General features: G+C 42.0%; 1 protein-coding gene across 1 annotated transcript in view; it reads right to left on the bottom strand.

Moving 5' to 3' along the window:
• Positions 1–19467, bottom strand: part of pemt (phosphatidylethanolamine N-methyltransferase) — a 54455-nt gene that overhangs the window by 7546 nt on the left and 27442 nt on the right. The window contains exons 3-5 of the mRNA XM_079183232.1: positions 16171–16286; positions 10821–10966; positions 6387–6498 (exon numbers count right to left, since the gene is read on the bottom strand). Of these exons, the coding sequence (XP_079039358.1) occupies positions 6387–6498; positions 10821–10966; positions 16171–16286 (374 nt within the window). The remainder of the gene's footprint in view (positions 1–6386; positions 6499–10820; positions 10967–16170; positions 16287–19467) is intronic.

Here is a 19467-nt window from a genome sequence, read left to right as displayed (position 1 = left end):
ATCAGCTGTTCAGCTGGTTCGTAATTCCCATTCATCAGAGCAACACAGCGCTCCCCTGAGCAAGAACTGAATGCCAGTTTTCTCTTTTCTTCTCCTGTTTCAATCTACCCTGGACTTCGAGAGCTCCAGGAAAAAGAAGTAAGGGTGACACAAATCATTTTGTTCGTTAGCCCTTTGGTTTCCTCTTTATGCTGTGGATAAGGACATCTTTTTGACTCGTTATATGATCTAATGATTTACGGAGAGAACAGCTATTGGTTTCGGTGCGATTTGACAAGCATCTGAATAAATGAATGCTAATATTAGAATCGTGATGTTATTTTCCACTCTGTGCATCCATCTAGTTCACACGTGCCCGAATCTATGCACATGATTATGCACGGTGTGTGTTTCCAAATGTGCCGTCTGTATGAATCATGCTGCAGATCTCACGTGCCGGCATGGAACATTATGTATTCAAACAAGGGCATTGAGCAGATGGGGACCAAAAAAACTAAACTATGTATTTGCTCAATCAGACAGGATAATAGTCAGTGCTTGTTGACAACTGCACCAAAAGTAAGTTCCCTTCTTGTGCACAAAGTGTGCAAAATCTGATTTAAAAGGAAAAAAGGCAAAAAAAAGCACCCGTAGCAGACCTGAGCACTGAAAACACTTGCATGTACGGGATGCCCACTGGAGGCGAGACCTTCATTATGTGGCCTGTAGGAATATGTAGGTCATATGCTTTTCTCTGTGGTTGTCTTGAAGAATGACAGCTGGTTGTTGTTGGACAGTGAAAAACAACTTCTTGCCTGAGGATTCAGGGCATAAAGGTCCACACACACTGATCCAGACACGCTCACAGATAATGCTAATGGTAAGGACTCGCGCGAAACACGGCCAACTGAGAAGTTTACTTGCTGACTTCAGAAATGTGGGAACGTATTTACAGATTATTTTACACATTTACAGACTGAGACAGACCACTGCAGCTAGTCACTGCCAATGGTGTATGTAGGGCCAGGCGATGTGGCTGAAATCAAAATCAAGACAATAATACGTGTTTTTCCTCTATTGGTATCACAGTATGGCAAATGTATACAAATCACAGTTAAAATGAACAATATACACAATATTCAATTTGTCTAAAATCATTGCAGTAAGTCGACTTAAGATCCACTCAGGTATATTGAAAACCCCTACAATAGTATGGGACCCTATCCAGACCTGAACAGACTGAACATATCTGAGACCGGGTCCTGCTCAGGTCCCAGGTTGACTCTCTGTAACTATGTCACGAGTGTACTAAAGAAGAACTCTGGTGTGCAGAGGCATAGATGGATAAACCTAAACGAGGGATTTATCTAGGAGTCAACCGATCAAATCTGGAGCTCTGCAGGGGGGGGGGGGGGGGGGGGTGTCAGTCAGTCCAGTCACGCCACCACTTTGGTCCGGACAGAAATTTGAAGAGGGTTGCCATGAAATTTAGTTTGAAATCTCATTGTTCCCATCGGAATATTCCTAATGACTTTGGTGATCCTCTGATTTTGCCTCGAGGTTGACATTTTAGTATTTTGGCTAAATGTCTCAACAGCTATTGGATGGATTTTCATTAAATCTGTTAAAGATGTTCAAGGCCCTTTGAGGATGAATTTTAATGACTTCCTTGATAATTAAAAAATTAAATTTGCTAAAAATTTAGCTTTTTGACCAAATAGTTGCAAAAGCAATGATACTGCCATCACCTTTACCTGCAGGCTGCTTTGTGCCAATTAGCTAATGTTAGCATGCTAATGGTCTAAATTAAAACAGGGGACATGGTAAACATTACTTACTAAACATTAGCATATCAACATTGTCATGTTGACCGTATGTACAACCTTACACAGCTACAGTACTGTGGCTGTAGACTCTTCTCGCTGCATCATCATTTGAGAACCATTTGGAGGCTGCTGGTGCTGAAAATATTAACTCTCTAAATTGACGGCCAAAGACACCACTGCATTCCAAGATGTCTTAAAGAAGCTCGTTACATCTCACTGTGACCTGCATGAGTTGTACATACGACTCAGCCATTTCATCTCATAATTACCTTGAATGCCCAATATCCACCATAGCAGTCAGGAGTCGACTAATCGGTTGTTTAGGTCTTGATTAGCAATTGTTTTATGCTTCTTCTTTTTTTTTTTTTTGCTGAATGACAAGAACCTTATGAGCAGGATTTTAAAGAGTGCTTTTGTGTGATTCTTTGTGGAGAAACTCAGTTTTACAGAAACAGATTAGTTGAAACAAATGGATTAATTGTGGTGGAAGTCTGATTCAGGATGCGTGTTTTAAAATACTGCTTCAACAACTTCAACAACTCTGGATTTAACTGTTGTCACAACCAGGAGGCCAGCGCCACATGACCTGGGCTGAAACGCCACAAGCTAATCCAGAGATCCACTGGTGTTATATCATTCGCTTGTTACAGCGAAAGAAAACACACATCCTGAATCACACTTCCACCACAGGAGCCGTGACCCCGGTGCGGCAAATATAGCCGTGAACATATGCTTTGTCCATGAAGCCATGGCGCGAGATGTATTTGACCGGGCTCATGACTGAACTCTATACCTCTGCTGCATTTGCATTCTCCACATGTACACACACACACACTGTACTGTCAACCTGAGCCGAAAAAGCAACAGCGCGGGTTAGAACAGGGGAGTGGAGAGACGGGATCTCGCCCAGAGCAGCAGAGAGCGCCCTTTTGAAAGTCAGAGCGTCACTGTTCACAGATTCTGCTCCGTCCCGCAGGCACAACACATGATAATGGTCTTTAATGTAACTGAAGGGCAGAATTTGACCGCGCTGTCAGTCACTCCGGCGATGTAAAGTTTACAAGCGACCTGGAGGGGCTTCCTCAAAAGCGTGAGAAAAAGTGCAGGTGGACAGGGGTCAATGGGAATAGATCAATTGTGTGCCACATGCATAATCCTTAAAGGGACAGTTCCCTCCACAATCAAAAATACACATATGTCCTCTTACCTGTGGTGCTGTTTATCATTCTCGATTTGTTTGGATATTTAGATATTGACTGTAGAGGCGTCTGCCTTCTCTACAATATGATGGGACTGTATGGCACTCGGCTTGTGATGCTCAAAGCACCATAAAAAAAAAACAAGACATTTGAAAAAAAACTCAACAGCAATGTCTCTCTCCTGAAATAATGACCCGGTTACTCGAGATAATCCACAGACCTCGTCGTGAGCAGTTTCATGCGGGAACTATTTTATATCAACCATAGTTCCACGGTTTAGCGGGTTCAATACTTTTCCCCCGTGTCATTCCATTTTATTACACATAACTTCATTTCTGAACTTATTCGTTTGGTTTTCTTTGTATGTGTGGATTACTTGGGTTGTTACCGACATCCGGTGAAAATTTCATGTCAATAGCACCTTTAGAAATATATTTACTGAGAAAAATGGGGACGTGTTCAAAACTTATTTTACCCGCTGTATATGCTCCACGCATAATTACATGATATATAAGCACACAAAAAAGACGGGCATAGTGCAACAACTTTTGCTTCCATCTTATTCATTAAGACGCAATTGTCCAGCTCCTTTTCTTGTAATAGTCTGAGTGCATGTGTATTAGCTAATCTCCTTTCTAGGTCGCACAGAGAGGGCCAGTAAGTGTGGATAATGTGCATAATGTGTGGGTGAGATTGTCTGGCACAGCGAGGGGCTTGTGGGAGTGAACAGGGAGTGAGTGAGGATGTTTTTCTTTTCCCCCCCCCCCCCCCCCACCTCGTGTTCTTCAGTTGTAGCTGCAAGGAGTGTGTTCTTTGTGTGAGTGAGAGTGACAGTATACTCTCACAGTCACAGTGAAACACATCCATCATGTGTTGCAGGGCATGCAACTTTTTGTTTTCTGTTTTTGTGAGTCTACACAAAGAAAAAAGAAGAAGAAAGAAAATGAGAGGAAGAAAAGTGCAAAATATATATTTTTTTTCCTGGTGTTTGACCTTGTCTAGTCATAAATATTAAATAGCTCCACATATGGAATACTGTGATTAACGGGTCATTAATTCGCGAGTTTTAAGGGAATAATGACATTCCAGCCTCTGTGTGGTATTGAGCAGTGTTGCAGAATATTCCTGGAATTTCAATGTTTCTTTTTTTATTAACAGAATAAAAAAGAAACTGCATCTCAAGGCGAGAAGAAAATGGATATTTGTATCAGTTGTCTATTTTCATTATTATTCGTTATTTTTACTGATACTACAGGATACAGACAAAATGTGTTTATAGGGTTGAAGGTTTTATAGCGTGCCTGGAATATTCCAAGTAGTTACATGGTAGCATATGCATGTTTTATGGCTTGTGAATGTTAAAAATGTGAAACTTTTTTTTTTTTTGCTTACGAATCAACCATTTGGCCCCACCCATTCAGACATGTAAACCAGCTTAAAACATTGAATTAAAAACAGCATCAAAAAGTCTGGTTGTTGCGTGATCGGTGTCAGAATTGATATTCCAACAGCGGACTCAAGTTCAACAGAATGCCGTCAGGATCACGACTGTTTCAGAGCAACAGGTGTTTCAGTTTAACGAGTGGCTTTCAGCCAAATGTGTCCGTGGTTGTCCTGAGTAACTTAGGTCAATGGTTGGCGTGGCTAAGAAACACAGATGAGTATGTGTTTCAAAAAGTTTTTACGAGAACACCTACATTCTGTTCCGTTCTGCCAACACTATACGAGCAACCAGCATTTGGCCGAGAGTCTCCAGTTAACACGGTTGAAATCAAAATGTTTTATTTTATTTTAATACTCCACAAACCTCTGAGGCTATCTCATGGTACTTGACGTCCTTTACATGACCACAGATAACGTAGTTGTATGCATTAAGGGACTTTTATGCTCGTGATTTCTCTCTGGTGTTTCACGCTGGGCTTCTCCAACAACAAGGAGCTGAAAGATGTTACAAAGCTCCGCAGAGCTCAGGGGGACTGCCGAGTCAGATGATAACTCTCTGCGGGTTTCTGATTAGGAGCAAAGCCCTTTCACATACAAGCGGTCTATTGTTAGTATAAAGAATATTGATTAGAAGGGTTTTAAGTCAACACGGATGAAGTAAGTCCAACGTGACAACTAGAGGTGCAACGGATCACAAAACTCACGGTTCGGATCGCGGTGCGGATCATAGTGCCGAGCACTTTAACCAGATTTTGAAATCCTTTGTTTTCCACAACGGAGAATATCCTCATGTCTGCAGCAATAAAGACTCCAATAGATGCTGTAATAGCTTTAACCCGGTACGATTCTGCCACAAACTTAATTAAAAGCCGCAATGATGAGTTGTTGTTGATCACTGACAGACCAGAATGGTGGCGCTTCATATGTGTGGACATGTCCGATGTATTGCCGTTATATGTCTTTCTCGTTAAACAACGCCTACATACCGTAACGCTTTTGTCTTTTGACCCTCATCCCGTCATTAGAAGTTACAGGGAAGCCAAAATGCTCCCAAACTTTTGACTTAAATGACACCGGGGGCTTCTGAAGTTCCTCCGCTCATCCGCTCGCCGTGACTTTCACCGTTAAATGCTTCTAACACGCTCCGTTCTCGTGAACACACTCCTGCTTTATATCTGTTCACTGCAACTTTGCATTGATATTCGGGGACTTGTTATTTGAAAAGGAACAGCAGCAGTAAAACTTTATTACACACTATGATGATTAAACCGTAAAAAAACAAAAAAAAGACACACATGGACGTTTGTGTCAGCACACTGGCTTCTTTTGTGCTGTATCTCGACTGAACAACAGAGGGGGAGAGAAAGGTGGAGGAAAGAGGAGGTGAGGGAGAGAAACAGACAGAAGAGGAGGCAGTGAAAGGAGGCGACACACGGCTGAAAGTGCATGCATTTCAAAGCAGAGAGAAAGTGAGGATAACTGGGAGCCTAATAGCTTGCTCGACAACCATGGAGGGCTTGCATATAGCAACTACGCACGCCGGGCTCCCGAGAGATTTGGTCACAGTTGTCATAGAGACACGCGTAAAAGTTTTAACCTCCGCACCTTTTTAAAAGAGAGAAGTGATTTGCAACTTGCAGAAAACAACATTCTCTTCTATTTGCAGGTCGCAGCTCAGTATCAATTCCATTCTGCATGACCACACTTTACGACACACATCAGCAGGCGGCAAGAAACTTTCCTTTAAGTTAACCTTCGGTTAATGGTTAATGACAAACCTGGTAAAGATAAGTTGTTGGGATGTATTAGACCTCTGCAGAGACATTAAATTCAAATCACGCTCTTGTTGACCTCAGATACAGTCGTGGAAGAGACCTCTACTCATTTCCAGTCACACACAGTCACACACACACACACACAGTCACACACACACACTTACATAAGTGCCAGGCCGAGGTAGTTGGCAGTGCTGCCCCAGTACATCGGGTTCTCTGTGATGTTGAAGGGAAAGCCTGTCACCTTCTCATCCATCAGGATGCCAAAGTAATCACCTGGAAAACCATAGAAGACACATTCACAGTGGGTTAATGCTGTAACAGGTTGAGATGAGATCTGATTGACAAAAACACACCATTTCATGATTAAAACCTGTCACTTTTTACTGGCTTTTCCAGCTCCGTGACGCATTAGGCCGATGCAAATCCCAGCATGCACTTGCCGGTTATCAGGAAACCTCTCTAGGAGGTGCATTTGGTCGTTAATTTGCCTCCAGGCGCCGGTTGATCAAGAAACACAGATGAACAGGGAATCATTCCTAAACCTGGTGGACAGTGGCACACTGTTGCCATAGTTACAACCTCGATGTCTCATTTCAAACTCACGACGTCGGTCCACTTGTCATGCTACAATCATTTCTGACACGCTTCTGACAAAGCAGCAGAACCCTGAAGTCAGACCGAGGATCCAGTGCCAGAGAGCAGGACTTTGGCAGCACACAGCCTTGTTATTGCTGCACCGTCTGGCTGCCGCTCCGTCGCCAGGCTGCTCCCGATGTCAACACGAGGACCACGTGGACATGACCTCATGTGAGTCAAAGTCTGATTACTGCACCAGCCAGAAAATATTAACATATGAAAATTGAATTCTTCTCCCTTTTTGTGCGAGGAAATATACATTATAATAATGTTATGTCTTTTTTTTTTTTTTTTTAAGGAGGAAACAGGATTAGGCCTCTGAGTCGGTGTTTCTCATGGCAACAGTTCATCAACATTGCGAGAGCAAGTGTTGCTAGGGGACCCGCTGTCAACTTGTGCGGAGTGCTGCTGACTGGAAAGTCGCACGTCTCACACAACAGATCAGCTCTCATTTTGATCAACGCAGACGGGTGTCGGCGATGCGCTCAGCTGTGTGTTCAGCAGCAGCCGCTATACCGGGACTATAAAACAGGAAACAAAAAGGTGTTTTGAGAAAGTTTGAGCATGCAGCCATAACTGGCCACCCAAAGCATAATGCAGTTATGCGAAATCAAGTCAAAACAATCACACATGTACTGTACACTGATACACAAGCAAAAGTGAAGTTCAAGTTCAGTTCAGCAACAGTAGGAGTGATTTTAGCTAAGGTTTGTGGGAAACAATAATTGGATTTAAAACAAATGTGTGGTTTCTTGTGCAAACATTGGGGGCAGCTGAACTACAGCAGGACACCGCTCACTGTACCCTCTGAAACCTGGGAAACCTACTATTGCTTGCTGTGTAATAACGTTCCCCAGCTATTGTGTGTACACAAACACACAAGAGACATTTTAATACTTCGCTTATGCCTCCCTCGTCCACACACACACACACGAACATGCACACACACACGAACATGCACACACACATGAACACGCACGCACACGCACACACAGGTAAAACTGAATTACGCATGGGGTGCTGCTGGCCCTGTTCTGTGTCAAAGGAAGGCTGTTAATGTCCGAGTTGTATAACCATTTTCATTATGTATGCTCATTTCAGCACCACAGGTGGGGGAGCATAAAAGAGATTATACAAACAAATGGGTTTGGTTTGGAATAGAAAACTAGCATAACAATACGCTAACCTCCTTTTTTTGACCTCCAAGCAACTATCAGCAACCAATTCATTTGAAAGCCGAGCATAACACATTTTGGTTTCATTGTGGTTGCAAAAAAAGGGCAACCTGGATTAGCTGAAGAGCAGTGAAGGCACAGCGGTAGCCTTGAGGTCAGAGAAGTGGGTCTGTGATCGGTAGTGTGTGAGATCGGCTGGCTAATACGTAAACACGGTCTGTGTGATTTGATTGTGCTTGGATCTTTGTTTCTGACCCTGTGCCATCAGTTTGAATCATCAGGTCACAGCGAGGGGCTTAAAACGGAGTAAATAAGAAAAATCTAATTACAAACACACGCCCACAGGTTTGTTTGTGTTTATGTTTGTGGGTGCCCACGGTAGGAGGAATGGGAAATCTCACACATCTCACATATAAGCAGACACATATACACACCATTGTACAGAGTAACTTAAAATGTGTTCAAAAGTAAAATGAGTAACTAAATACGTAATGTAATTTGTAGATCATCATATTGGGGCATATCCTCTGGGGAGCAAGACTACTACGGCTAATACTGTTAAGGTATCGACCAAAACAACCTAGGAGTGTCAAATCTTCTCCTGTCAAACGATACCTGCAATTGATCATTTTTTGTGCCCAGATCTAGAAAAAAATACAATTTGAATGGTTTTCCATATCACTGCGAGAGTTTAATGAGACAAGTGATTGGCCCACCACCGCAGCAGCTACAAGCCCTACAGCCGAAACACGGAGATGTCTGAGCCAGTGGCTAGCAGCTAACGGTGACAACAGCGTGAACAGTGCTAACAACAGCAAACAGAACGATACCAGTCATTCACATATTGCTATCACTTTGAGGGTACTGATACTGTCATCTTTGTTTTTAATTGATAGTAGCCCTAACGACTATGCTAAGTGAATTCCTCAAAATGAAGCAGCTAAATGGAATGCAGCCTTCATTAATTAATATTGTCAGACCAGTTCCACACAGGCCAACCCGAGCCACCTAAAGGAAACACTTACTGCAATTGTACACTACACTCGTACATATAAATATTATAGACAGCTGGCCAACTGTTAAGTGCTTAAGCTTGCAAATCTTAATGTGGACAAAGTGGATATACAGTCATTATATTCCAGGAGTCTGGGCATTCTGACTTCCCAGTGTGAATAATGAAAAGAGGCAGCGTTCCCATTTTCTACGTATCACTTTTACAACAGCAGGCAGCAGCGACTTGTCCTCTCCTCAGTCTTCTGGACCACTGTTATCTGTTACTGTGTTCACATGTCCCTTGGAAACTTGTCTTTTGGTCGATATTGGCTGGTGCTCCTCCTCAGTCACAGCTTTGTCCTTGAAGGAAAATGTTGCTCGATAGACTTTAACGTTGCTGCTCTACATGGTCGGAGGATGAAACATGCCAGCAGAGTCTCTTGTGATTGCTTTGCTCATTCTGCATACAGACTAGACGCCTGTTCGTTCACACATACACACACACACACACACACACACACACACACACACACCCTGCTGCCTCCCCTCTGTCGACCTAGTTGGGGCACAGTGATGGACAAAGATGGCGCAGGAGCTGAGAGACTGTCTGGATCTTGGAGATGACTCACAGAAATGACTGCCCTAGAAACCAGAGCTTGCCAAATAGTCATAATGGCGATACTGTCATACATGTGCTCATCTGAATCATTATCTAAACAAATGAAAACAATCATGTTTGCCTTCAGAGGCAGATGTGAAGATATTTGCATGTTCTGTGAGGACATGGAAGTGTTTGTTTACATGCACAGGAATGAGCGGCTCATTTATTAAATAGTAATACAAATAAATAAATGTTAACCACTGCTGCAGTTATCATCAGTAGTCATCATTTTACTATTTCTGCTATTATTAGTGCTACTACTGCTATTACCACTCATTATTTATAGAATTTTCATCATATGGATTGACTATTTTGTAATGTTACGGTGTTATTCATTTGCACACGACATATTTTTGCACTGTTACCCATCCTGGGAGGGGGGGGGGGGGGTCCCTTATCCAATGTAATGGTCCAAGGACAGAGGATGTCGTATGATGTACGGATTGCAAAGCGCTCTTGGGCAAATTTGATTTGATTTTTAATATTGGGCTACATACAGGACTGTCTCAGAAAATTAGAATATTGTGATAAAGTTCTTTATTTTGTGTAATGCAATTAAAAAAACTAAAATGTCATGCATTCTGGATTCATTACAAATCAACTGAAATATTGCAAGCCTTTTATTCTTTTAATATTGCTGATTATGGCTTACAGCTTAAGAAAACTCAAATATCCTATCTCTAAATATTAGAATATCATGAAAAAGTATACTAGTAGGGTATTCAACTAATCACTTGAATCGTCTAATTAACTCGAAACACCTGCAAGGGTTTCCTGAGCCTTGAAAAACACTCAGCTTGGTTCAGTAAACTAAATCACACGTATGGGGATTATCACAATATTCTAATTTTCTGAGACAGTCCTGTATATACAATTTTTCAAGTAAAATAAGCAAAACTGTTCAAAGTGTTTCCAAAGAAAAGTGTATTACTGTAGGATCCCATCCCTTTTAAGAAGCTGATTGAAAACTAATACCTTTTCTAGGTTTTTAGAACTTGCATACAAATTTAAGTCATTAATCAACTGTTTTCACAGAGTGAATACTACTTCCAGTGACTAAAAAAAAAGATGTTGACATGTAAAATCAGTGGACTGCTCCTTTAATAATTGACACTTTATTTGTTACCCACCAAGGAAGGTTCCAGTGAATCCCAGAGCCAGGAAGCTGCCAACCACCAGCACGGTGCCCAGCACCATGAGCGCTACACCAGCGTAGAAAACATCTGTCCTGTCCATCACCTCCCACTTGGCCTGAGCCTTCATTGCCACCGTCATACTGCAGACAAAAAAAAATTTATATAAGAACCACTTTTATTCATGCAGTGTATTACTGTACACACTCTCGTTTTGATTAGTAGTACAAAGGCAATGGACTACAATGTCGCTGAAGATCTTCCCTGTGGATTCAAGTGGCAGGAAATGATTGAGAAAGAAATACAGAGGGGAAGTATTGGACACTCAAATAATGTATTACAAACAGAATAGCTTCTTCGACCTTGCGAACTCTGTTCATTTGGAAAATCCCATCAAACTGCACAATTCCTTTTCTTGTCATTGTAACATTTTTACAAAAGCACTGTACACTACGAATATACTCAGTGAACACTCAACTGAGATACTGTGAGCTCTCCGTGAGCACATTTTCTTTACAAAGTAAGGCACAGACTTCAGGAGCAATTTGGGGTTAAGTGTACTTCAGCACAATAGGGCTTTGAGCCAAATGTTTACATTAGCACGCTAACAAGTTCACAACGCTAACATGTTGATAATTTGAAGGTTTAAAGGGGCATTATATGGCATTCAGAGCATATCTATGATTCAGAGCCTGAGCCAGGATTACCGGAGCATGGCTCTTCACATGTATATGGCTGAGCTGGCAGCTAGGAGCTAACAGTGCTAACACTGCAAACCATGGCACCAGTGCTGACACGGCTAACAGTGTTAACCTGGTGGGGAGCCGGACGGTGGGCTTTACCACAACAGCAACCCCCGGAAGTGGGACAGGGTTACCAGCGGTATCCACCGTATGAGTGCAGTACAGAGCGGTGGTGATTAGCTAGCTAGAGGGACTCACTTGCACTAACATGCCCGGCTAACAAAAAAAATAACGGAGAAGCTTGGATTACTACACACTCACAGGGAGAGTGACTTCATTCTCTGCTCAGGACGCCATTACTCCACCACATCTCTACAGCAGTTGTTAGCTGCGATATTAAAAGAATGTCGAATATAGCTCCTTTAAGGTTTACCAACGGTCACTATCCTATAGGGTCATACACCTCGCAGATCATGGTCATGAACCAAAAGATTCGGACAAAATACAATTTTGACCTGATGATGCCACGAAAGGAAAAACGAAGGGATTAAGGGAAGTAACTACAACCTGTATGTCTGAATTCAATTTCATGGCAATCAATCCAAAAGCTGTCGAGGAAAAATCAGGGGATCATTAGGGTTAATCTTCTGGGGACAATGAGTGTTCAAATGACCAATGTCAAAATGACTGTATAACTACTTCCAATAGTTGCTGAGGTATGTCGGTCCGGACATAAGTGGTTGACTAACCCACCGTAAAGCCACGCTGCTAGTAGCCGGACGGATACTTCATCATCTAATGACTGGTTATGTAAAAAATAATGGTCCCTCCAGCCCGACAGAAGACACCTGACAGGAATATGATGTAAAAAAGATGAAAACAGTGAAAGCTAAATGAGAATTGACCTCTGTGTTTTTGAACATGGGCTGGAAGCGTAGGAGTTTGTGAGATCCAACTTTATTATGAAATCATCAATCATGGGCCATCAGAGTGCAAAGACACCTCTGCGGGCTTCATCAGGCTTGAACACCATCACTACGGGATAAACAGACTCTGCAATACCATGACATCATTGCATGGAATCGACAGGGGAGTAATCGGTGAAGACTGATTGTTCGCGAACTGTTTAACAATATCAGAGAGTAGAGTCACATTTTCATTTTGTTCTTTAGGGTCACCAGGAGAATTTCCCTCATTCTTTGACTCACTCATGCCTGATGTTTGATTTTATACCTCAGAGCCAATGGACACTGCTTCATCTAAATAACAAACAGGAAGTAAGACTCAATGCATTAAACTAACCTGGTAGTCACCAACAGCATCCATCACTGCAGACACGATCAAGCATTTCATTTTGATATATTTCTCGACTTTCAACTCCCCCAATATCTTCTAATGCATCAACTGTGCGTGTGTGAGTCACTTGTTAGCGAGAGTGCTTTTAACTCTCTGATGTCACACTCAAATGTGGCCTGCACTGACGATGGTTGAATGACTTGAGGGTCGTGCGTTACGCAAGTGTGGTCTTCAAGTAAAAGCTTTTTCAAGAAGGTACTTACAGAGTGTTTGGATTTGCATTAAGATGTAACAATTGATCCAAACTCTGGCGCATTTACAGAGTGATTTCCGTCTATACAAATAACCGTCTCGGCCTTGTTTCAACACCGCTGTTTAGTTTGAAAGAAGTGGAAACACAGAGCATTAAAGCTTATGCTCTTAAAAACTATCCTAACATATTGAAATGAGTGAAAACTGCTGTCCCCACTGATGATGAGATTCTTAATTAAACTGGTATGCACACAAGTCATGGCAAAATGTGAAGACAGGTCTATAATACAGAGGTGAAGTTAATGAGACGACAATTGACTGTTTTTAACATACCCATAATCATCGTCGTCGTCACTAACGCATCAGCTGCTAAGTCCCTTCATCTATACTGTATGTTACAATCTCTAAAATACATTGAAATGGGATTAGAGTCCTGCAGTGTCTGAAGATAGCTAGGCCAAAAAGTTTAGTACTTGTGATGTTGAAAGGGTTCGTAAACACACACAGGTGCTGGGGCGGTTGCAGTTTTGCATGTGTGCATTAACCTACTCTGTGCTGTCTGGGGGGTTAACAAGACAAAACTGGGTTATGGGGTCTGTGCTGTGAGTCTTATGGTGTTCTCCCCTTTTGTCAATGGGAACAGGAAGTGTGACGTAATGCGGCTCGGTGCGCGGCCGCGTCACACACAAAGAGCGACCGCTGGGCGCTCTGTTAAGTAGGTGGCCTGGGGAGGCACACTGCTGGGCTTTGGATTGGAAAAGAGATGGGAAACGGGGTCTGTGGGACGGAGATGTGGAAAGGAGGTCAGTGGGTGAATTTCTGCTGGATGAAAAAAGACTTTCTTTCGTAATCCAGCAAATTAGTTTTTAATGCTTTTTTTTGTCGTTTTACACAACTGCATGGTTTTATGGTATAGAGGTGCACATTCAGGGAGGGAGGGTTCTATCAGGGTTGTTTCTATCATTTCAGCTTCAAATCCTCATTTGCACGTTGACGTTACAAGAAGGACCAAAAATTGAATGTGTCATGGCGACGGCTGCTCCATCCTCCACCCGATTTCCTCCTCTCGTCTCCAATTCAACTCTGAAAAAAGCTACTTCTACTTGAGTAGCGAACATTATCTTTGCACCTGTGATGCTTTATTCCTTCTCCTATTTCAATGATGAAGAAATGTGGAGCAGCAGTTTACTACAACCACACTGTCACCTCTGCCACAACACATGTGTGTATTTCCATATACAACTTGCATTAATATGCATCTCATATCCATATTGTATCTAGATATGATTTAACCTGATTACACTTACATCTAGTTTGCTTTCCTAGCACGTGAGCAGCTGGCATGCCTGTTGTGCTGGTAGTTTCCAAACAATAAAAGATATTTCTAAATGAGTTTTGGTATATTCTTTTTTCAGCTTTTAATATTTCCTGAGTGTAAACACGTGTAACATTTTTACATTTCATAAATGAATTACTTTAAAAGGTCTAAATCCCAATTCTCCCATCTCATTAATAGCAAGAATGTCAATTAAACACAGTTAATGAAGCTTTCCCTAAAGGATGCATTCTTATTGAACGTAATCGGCGCAGAGTATCACTGTTGTGTGCTTAGCAGATAACAATACGCTCTCTGTATCCCCTGCATGTCTGTCAAGCAGTCTATAAATCTAGTGGAGCTATAAAAAGAAGGGTCTGTCAGTCAGCTAATCAGTGAATCAGTCGACGTATACGTAAGTCAATTAGGTAGACAATTAGGCAGCACAACAATGAAGCTGTAAGGTAATTAGTGCGCTGGTCAATCAGTCTGTTCGTTTGTTGAGATTAGAAACAGCAATCATGTTTTTTTCCAGAGAACCGCTGTAGGTGTGCCGTTTTGAGAAACGCCGTGTTTCCAATGCGGCTTCAGGGCAGGAGACGACCTCGCTGACGGGATCCACTGTGCGAAGCTTTTCTTTAAAGCACAGTTTTGCTGTATCCAAAGAGGGAGAAAGCTCTCTTTAGCAGGAGTGCCCTGATCACGAGTTATCACATAACATCCACCGCAGTCCGATCTGCTGTTGGCCACTGAGCAGCATTGCAGCAGTTTGGGAGTAGGGGCCTTGCTCATGGGCAACGTCATCGTTAGTGCCAGGAAGCCCAACACAGACTTACTGTATCCTTTCTAACCTTAACGCCACTGCTGCCCACACAGACTTGCACTTTCGGCTTTCGAGGGACCAGACGTCAGTCGAACACAGTTGTTAATCTCTTCTGCGGATGATTTGACTGAGAGAGTGTCATGCCCGACCTGTGGGTCACGTAACACTGTCCATGGAAAATAAATGGCAATGGGAGGAAAGGGTAACATATGTAACGGTGACCTGTTGGATGACGAGCTGCAGAATAAAAGCGTCTTACTGCCGTCTGTGCAACCCGGCAGGCTACGCTGTCCTGTGGAAAACCCTTTGCACCATGCTAGCACAGCTGCTCAAGGCTCAGCGCCCTCACCATCCTTCCCTTTCTCTGTCATTACATTGCAATCGTGCATATAAAAGCATTTCAAATGCTATACAATGTATTTCAAAGAGTTACCCGTTCCGAGTACATCTGAACAAATGAATTGCTATGTGCGGCTACTATTTTTAGTTTCTCATGTGTTGATAAACATTCTCTTCGGAGGCACAAGAGAAAACTGGCGGGACAATTTATCGCTTCGAAGCAGCTTCTTCCAAAAGTGTTGTTGCCCCGGCAACAGAGAGAGGAAAAGAAATGTGAAAAAAACTAAATATTTTGGCACTGGCCTACTGTCTATGGGAGGTTTTGTAGAGGGTGCCGTGTGACCATTGTGATCCACAGCGGGAGTTGTGGGAGCGCGTACTTCCACTGGGTGCTGTGCGATGGCAGGCGCGGGGGTGTCACCGGCACATCCAGAACCGTGGGCCCACATTAGGACGCGGAGGAAGGAAGAAAAGAGCAGCAAAAGAGGACACGAAAGCAGAACAGGAAGATGTATGAGAAGAAGGGCGACTGAGAGAGAAACAGGCTGGAATTGATCAATTGATCTGGATGGAAATAAAGAAGATACAAAAAAAATGACATGAATTGAGCGGAATGAGCAGAAGAGTGCGGCGCTTCACCTGTGACTGCGGTACACGTTGAGCAGAATGATGACGAAGCCCAGGCAGTAACAGGCCAGGTAGGGGCTACCAAAGAGCCTGGAGAGTGTCCGCGTCCGATGCTCCCATCTCGCCACCTGACAAATGACAGAGAGACAGAAAGCAGAGGTCATGAGATGATGGCGTGATCCTTCAAAATCACATCCAGGAGGTTCAGTTTCCTTAAAATGCAGAAGGGAACGGTCCAGAAAACAATGACTGGAAAAAGATTGAGAAACACTGCTAATTGGGTTGCAACGTCAAATTAGCCGTCTTTGTGGCAAACTTTGCAATGATGATGAAGTTACTTCAGAGATAAATCTGAATTGACTGATTTATGTTGGCCACTTGTGGAAGGTACAACAAGTAGTAAACACAACAAATCATCCCTTTATAATTTAGCTACAGCAAACGTGTATGTATGCAAACATTTGCCTGCAACATCCAGCAGATACTCAGCATTTATTGATTTAAAGTTGTGTTTCCGTTAAACCTGATGAACTCCACTCTTCATTCTACTTTTAGCTCTATTATGGTCCCTGCCAACTCCTGAGGAAGTCTGAGGTCTTTTCAACTGCTAAATGCACCACTATGCTCTATGCAGAGTGGTGTATGTACTGTATATATATAAAAAGTTATTTTTTTACTATGCCGTTAAAGTTTTTTGTTAGTCGGTTGACATTATTTTGTTGTTGCCTCTACTCTTTCTGATTAACAAACTTTCGGCATTCACAATGAGTAAGGAGACAGAATTTTATTTTCATTTTTTTTGTTTTTTGTTCACTGCTTACGTGACCGCTTACTTTCATTTGCCTCCAAAAGATGGATGTTTTGAAGCTTTGAGCGCTCTACCTACCTACAATGTATTCCAACATTTCATGAAATCTCAACATGACGCCTGTAGTCAAATCCATCATCCATCGCTTCAGTTTTTTACGGAAAAGTCAGTTTGTAATGTAGTGGCTGGTGTATGTCTTCATCATTTTAAGCATTGCTGTATCTATTGTAGTGTTAGCATTGATCAGCAACACAGAGAGTAAAACAGGGAGAGAGAAACAGAACGAGATGCTTCCTATCAAAGATATATCGGTAACACTTTATAATAACTACACACTATGAAGCATTAGTTAAGTATGAGTAAACACTTCATTCATCATTTATAAAGCATTGTTCCTACATTAACACTCATTAGTATGCTATTCATAACAACAGTTATAAATGTTTTATTCTTGATTAATAAGCTTGTCTATTATGTGTTTCATGATTGTGTTTTCATACTTTATAAATGATGGATTCCCCATTTGTAAATGAAGTATTATATATATTACAAACCAATTATTAAGGAGTTGTAGATGATTAATAACAATTTATAAAGTGTAAGTAAATGATTAAGAACTTATTTAGATGTACATTATTCATGCATTTATATATATAATGATTTAGATATGCACTAATGGTCAGGGACTATGTTAATATATGCTTTATAAGCATGTATTAATACTGCAATTCATGATTAATTCAGGTAGTTACTATCGTTAGTTAAGTATGTCGTGTGACCTCATCTAAAGTGAGGACTATCAATGCCTTACAATGAATTGTGAGTGTTAATGTAGGAACAATGCTTTATAAATGATGAATTAAGTGTTTACTCATACTTAACTAATGCTACATAGCGTGTAGTAGTAGTGTAGTGTAGTTCAAGACGTCCCGGGCGCCAGGCCTTGATACTGGATCTTGAGTAAAAAATAACTATATGGGACATAATTCATCCTGCAATGCACAGCAATTATGGTCACTGATGAATTACTGAGGACGTACCTCGCTGAATATTGTACTTGTGGCATATATGGCAACTGTGTGACAGGGACAAGGGGAAAAACATCTACTGCAAACAATTAGATACTATTATGTCTCCTTAGAGGAGATGATCTGCTCATATTGTTCTTATTTGTGTACATCCCGAAGACGGCTGGTACATAAGAGCTAATCATGCATCTGTATTCTCTTGCCGAAGCTCCTAATTGATGTTTGTTCGCAGTACAGCTCTCCAAGTTGCACTTCACACTCACGCCAAAACTCCAAATTACCGACTGACCCGGATTGTGTAGGTGGACTGTAAAAGGATACAAATGTTGCCTTGGCAACACCTTTTCTACGCTCAGGGGAGGAAAGAAGAAGAAAATGAAGAAAAGTGAGAGGAAATAAACTGTATACAGAGAAATAAAAGTGTTGGTGTTTGAAAGGAGGGCTTTGGCGACATTGGAACTACACCTACTCATGCGGCATTGTCACTGATTCTTGAGCTCTATGTGAAAGGCTGAGCATGTCTTTTTCAATATATATTCGCTGCAGTGTTTGACTATTAGTCACTGAGCAGTCTGTGGCAATGACAGGAGGTTAAACGCAGTGCTCAAGTGCAATAAGATTTGATGAAGCTTTACTTTGGTGAAGAGATAAATGTTCATCTGTCCCCCCCAATGTAGTCTTCCTTTATATTTATCTTTCCTCCCTATTTCCTCACCGTCTCCATGCCAAGAAAAGAAGACTGCTGCGAAATGAAACAATTTAGCTGTTCTGTGACTCACCCTAATGTTACATCCAAACCTTGATTAGATTACAGTCTGCTCCGTGGGACGCTGAGACACAGCGAGCCGAAAAGAGACAGAACGTCAACAATAACAATGGAGGGATGGAAGGGAATTAGCCTTGCAGGTAACACATTTGTGCGCGCACAGATGCTAAGATTATGAATGCATCTTAATGTTCTTGCTGGGGATGTTAAATAATTAACCATTTACTAAAGAATTTGGACTTATTAAAGCTTCAGTTAAACAGTTGAAAGAAATATGATTTTTTTTTTTTAAAGAGGAGTAAAACTCAGCCATAAAGCTACTGTTGACTTCATACTCATCATCAGACGATTTCTCGACCGTGCACTCCCTCATGTTAAAACAGGCTTGCTACACACTGGCAGGAACCCAGACAGATTATGGCAGGCTGGCACACAGCTGACAAACTCATTAGCTCAACCAATTAATGCGGTGGAGACTTACTGAGAAAGTGGCTGCTTTTCTCGGTCTCCTCATGTCAAAAGTATCCAAGTACGGGACTTGTTTTGAAAGGTAGGATGTCCTACATATATCTGTGGGGACTTGGGGACTTGTTTGCCTGTTTTGCGGTCATCGGCCATCTTTACAGCTGCTTGATAGGGACTTCATTCACAGCAGCCCTGCATGCACGGCATTAATCTTGTCGGTTGGCGGTTAACGATCGATTGAC

Source organism: Pholis gunnellus (genome assembly GCF_910591455.1).
Source record: "Pholis gunnellus genome assembly, chromosome: 21".
NCBI classification, from domain to species: domain Eukaryota; kingdom Metazoa; phylum Chordata; class Actinopteri; order Perciformes; family Pholidae; genus Pholis; species Pholis gunnellus.
Note: the sequence above shows the minus strand (reverse complement) of the source record. Positions and strands in the feature narration are given on the sequence as shown.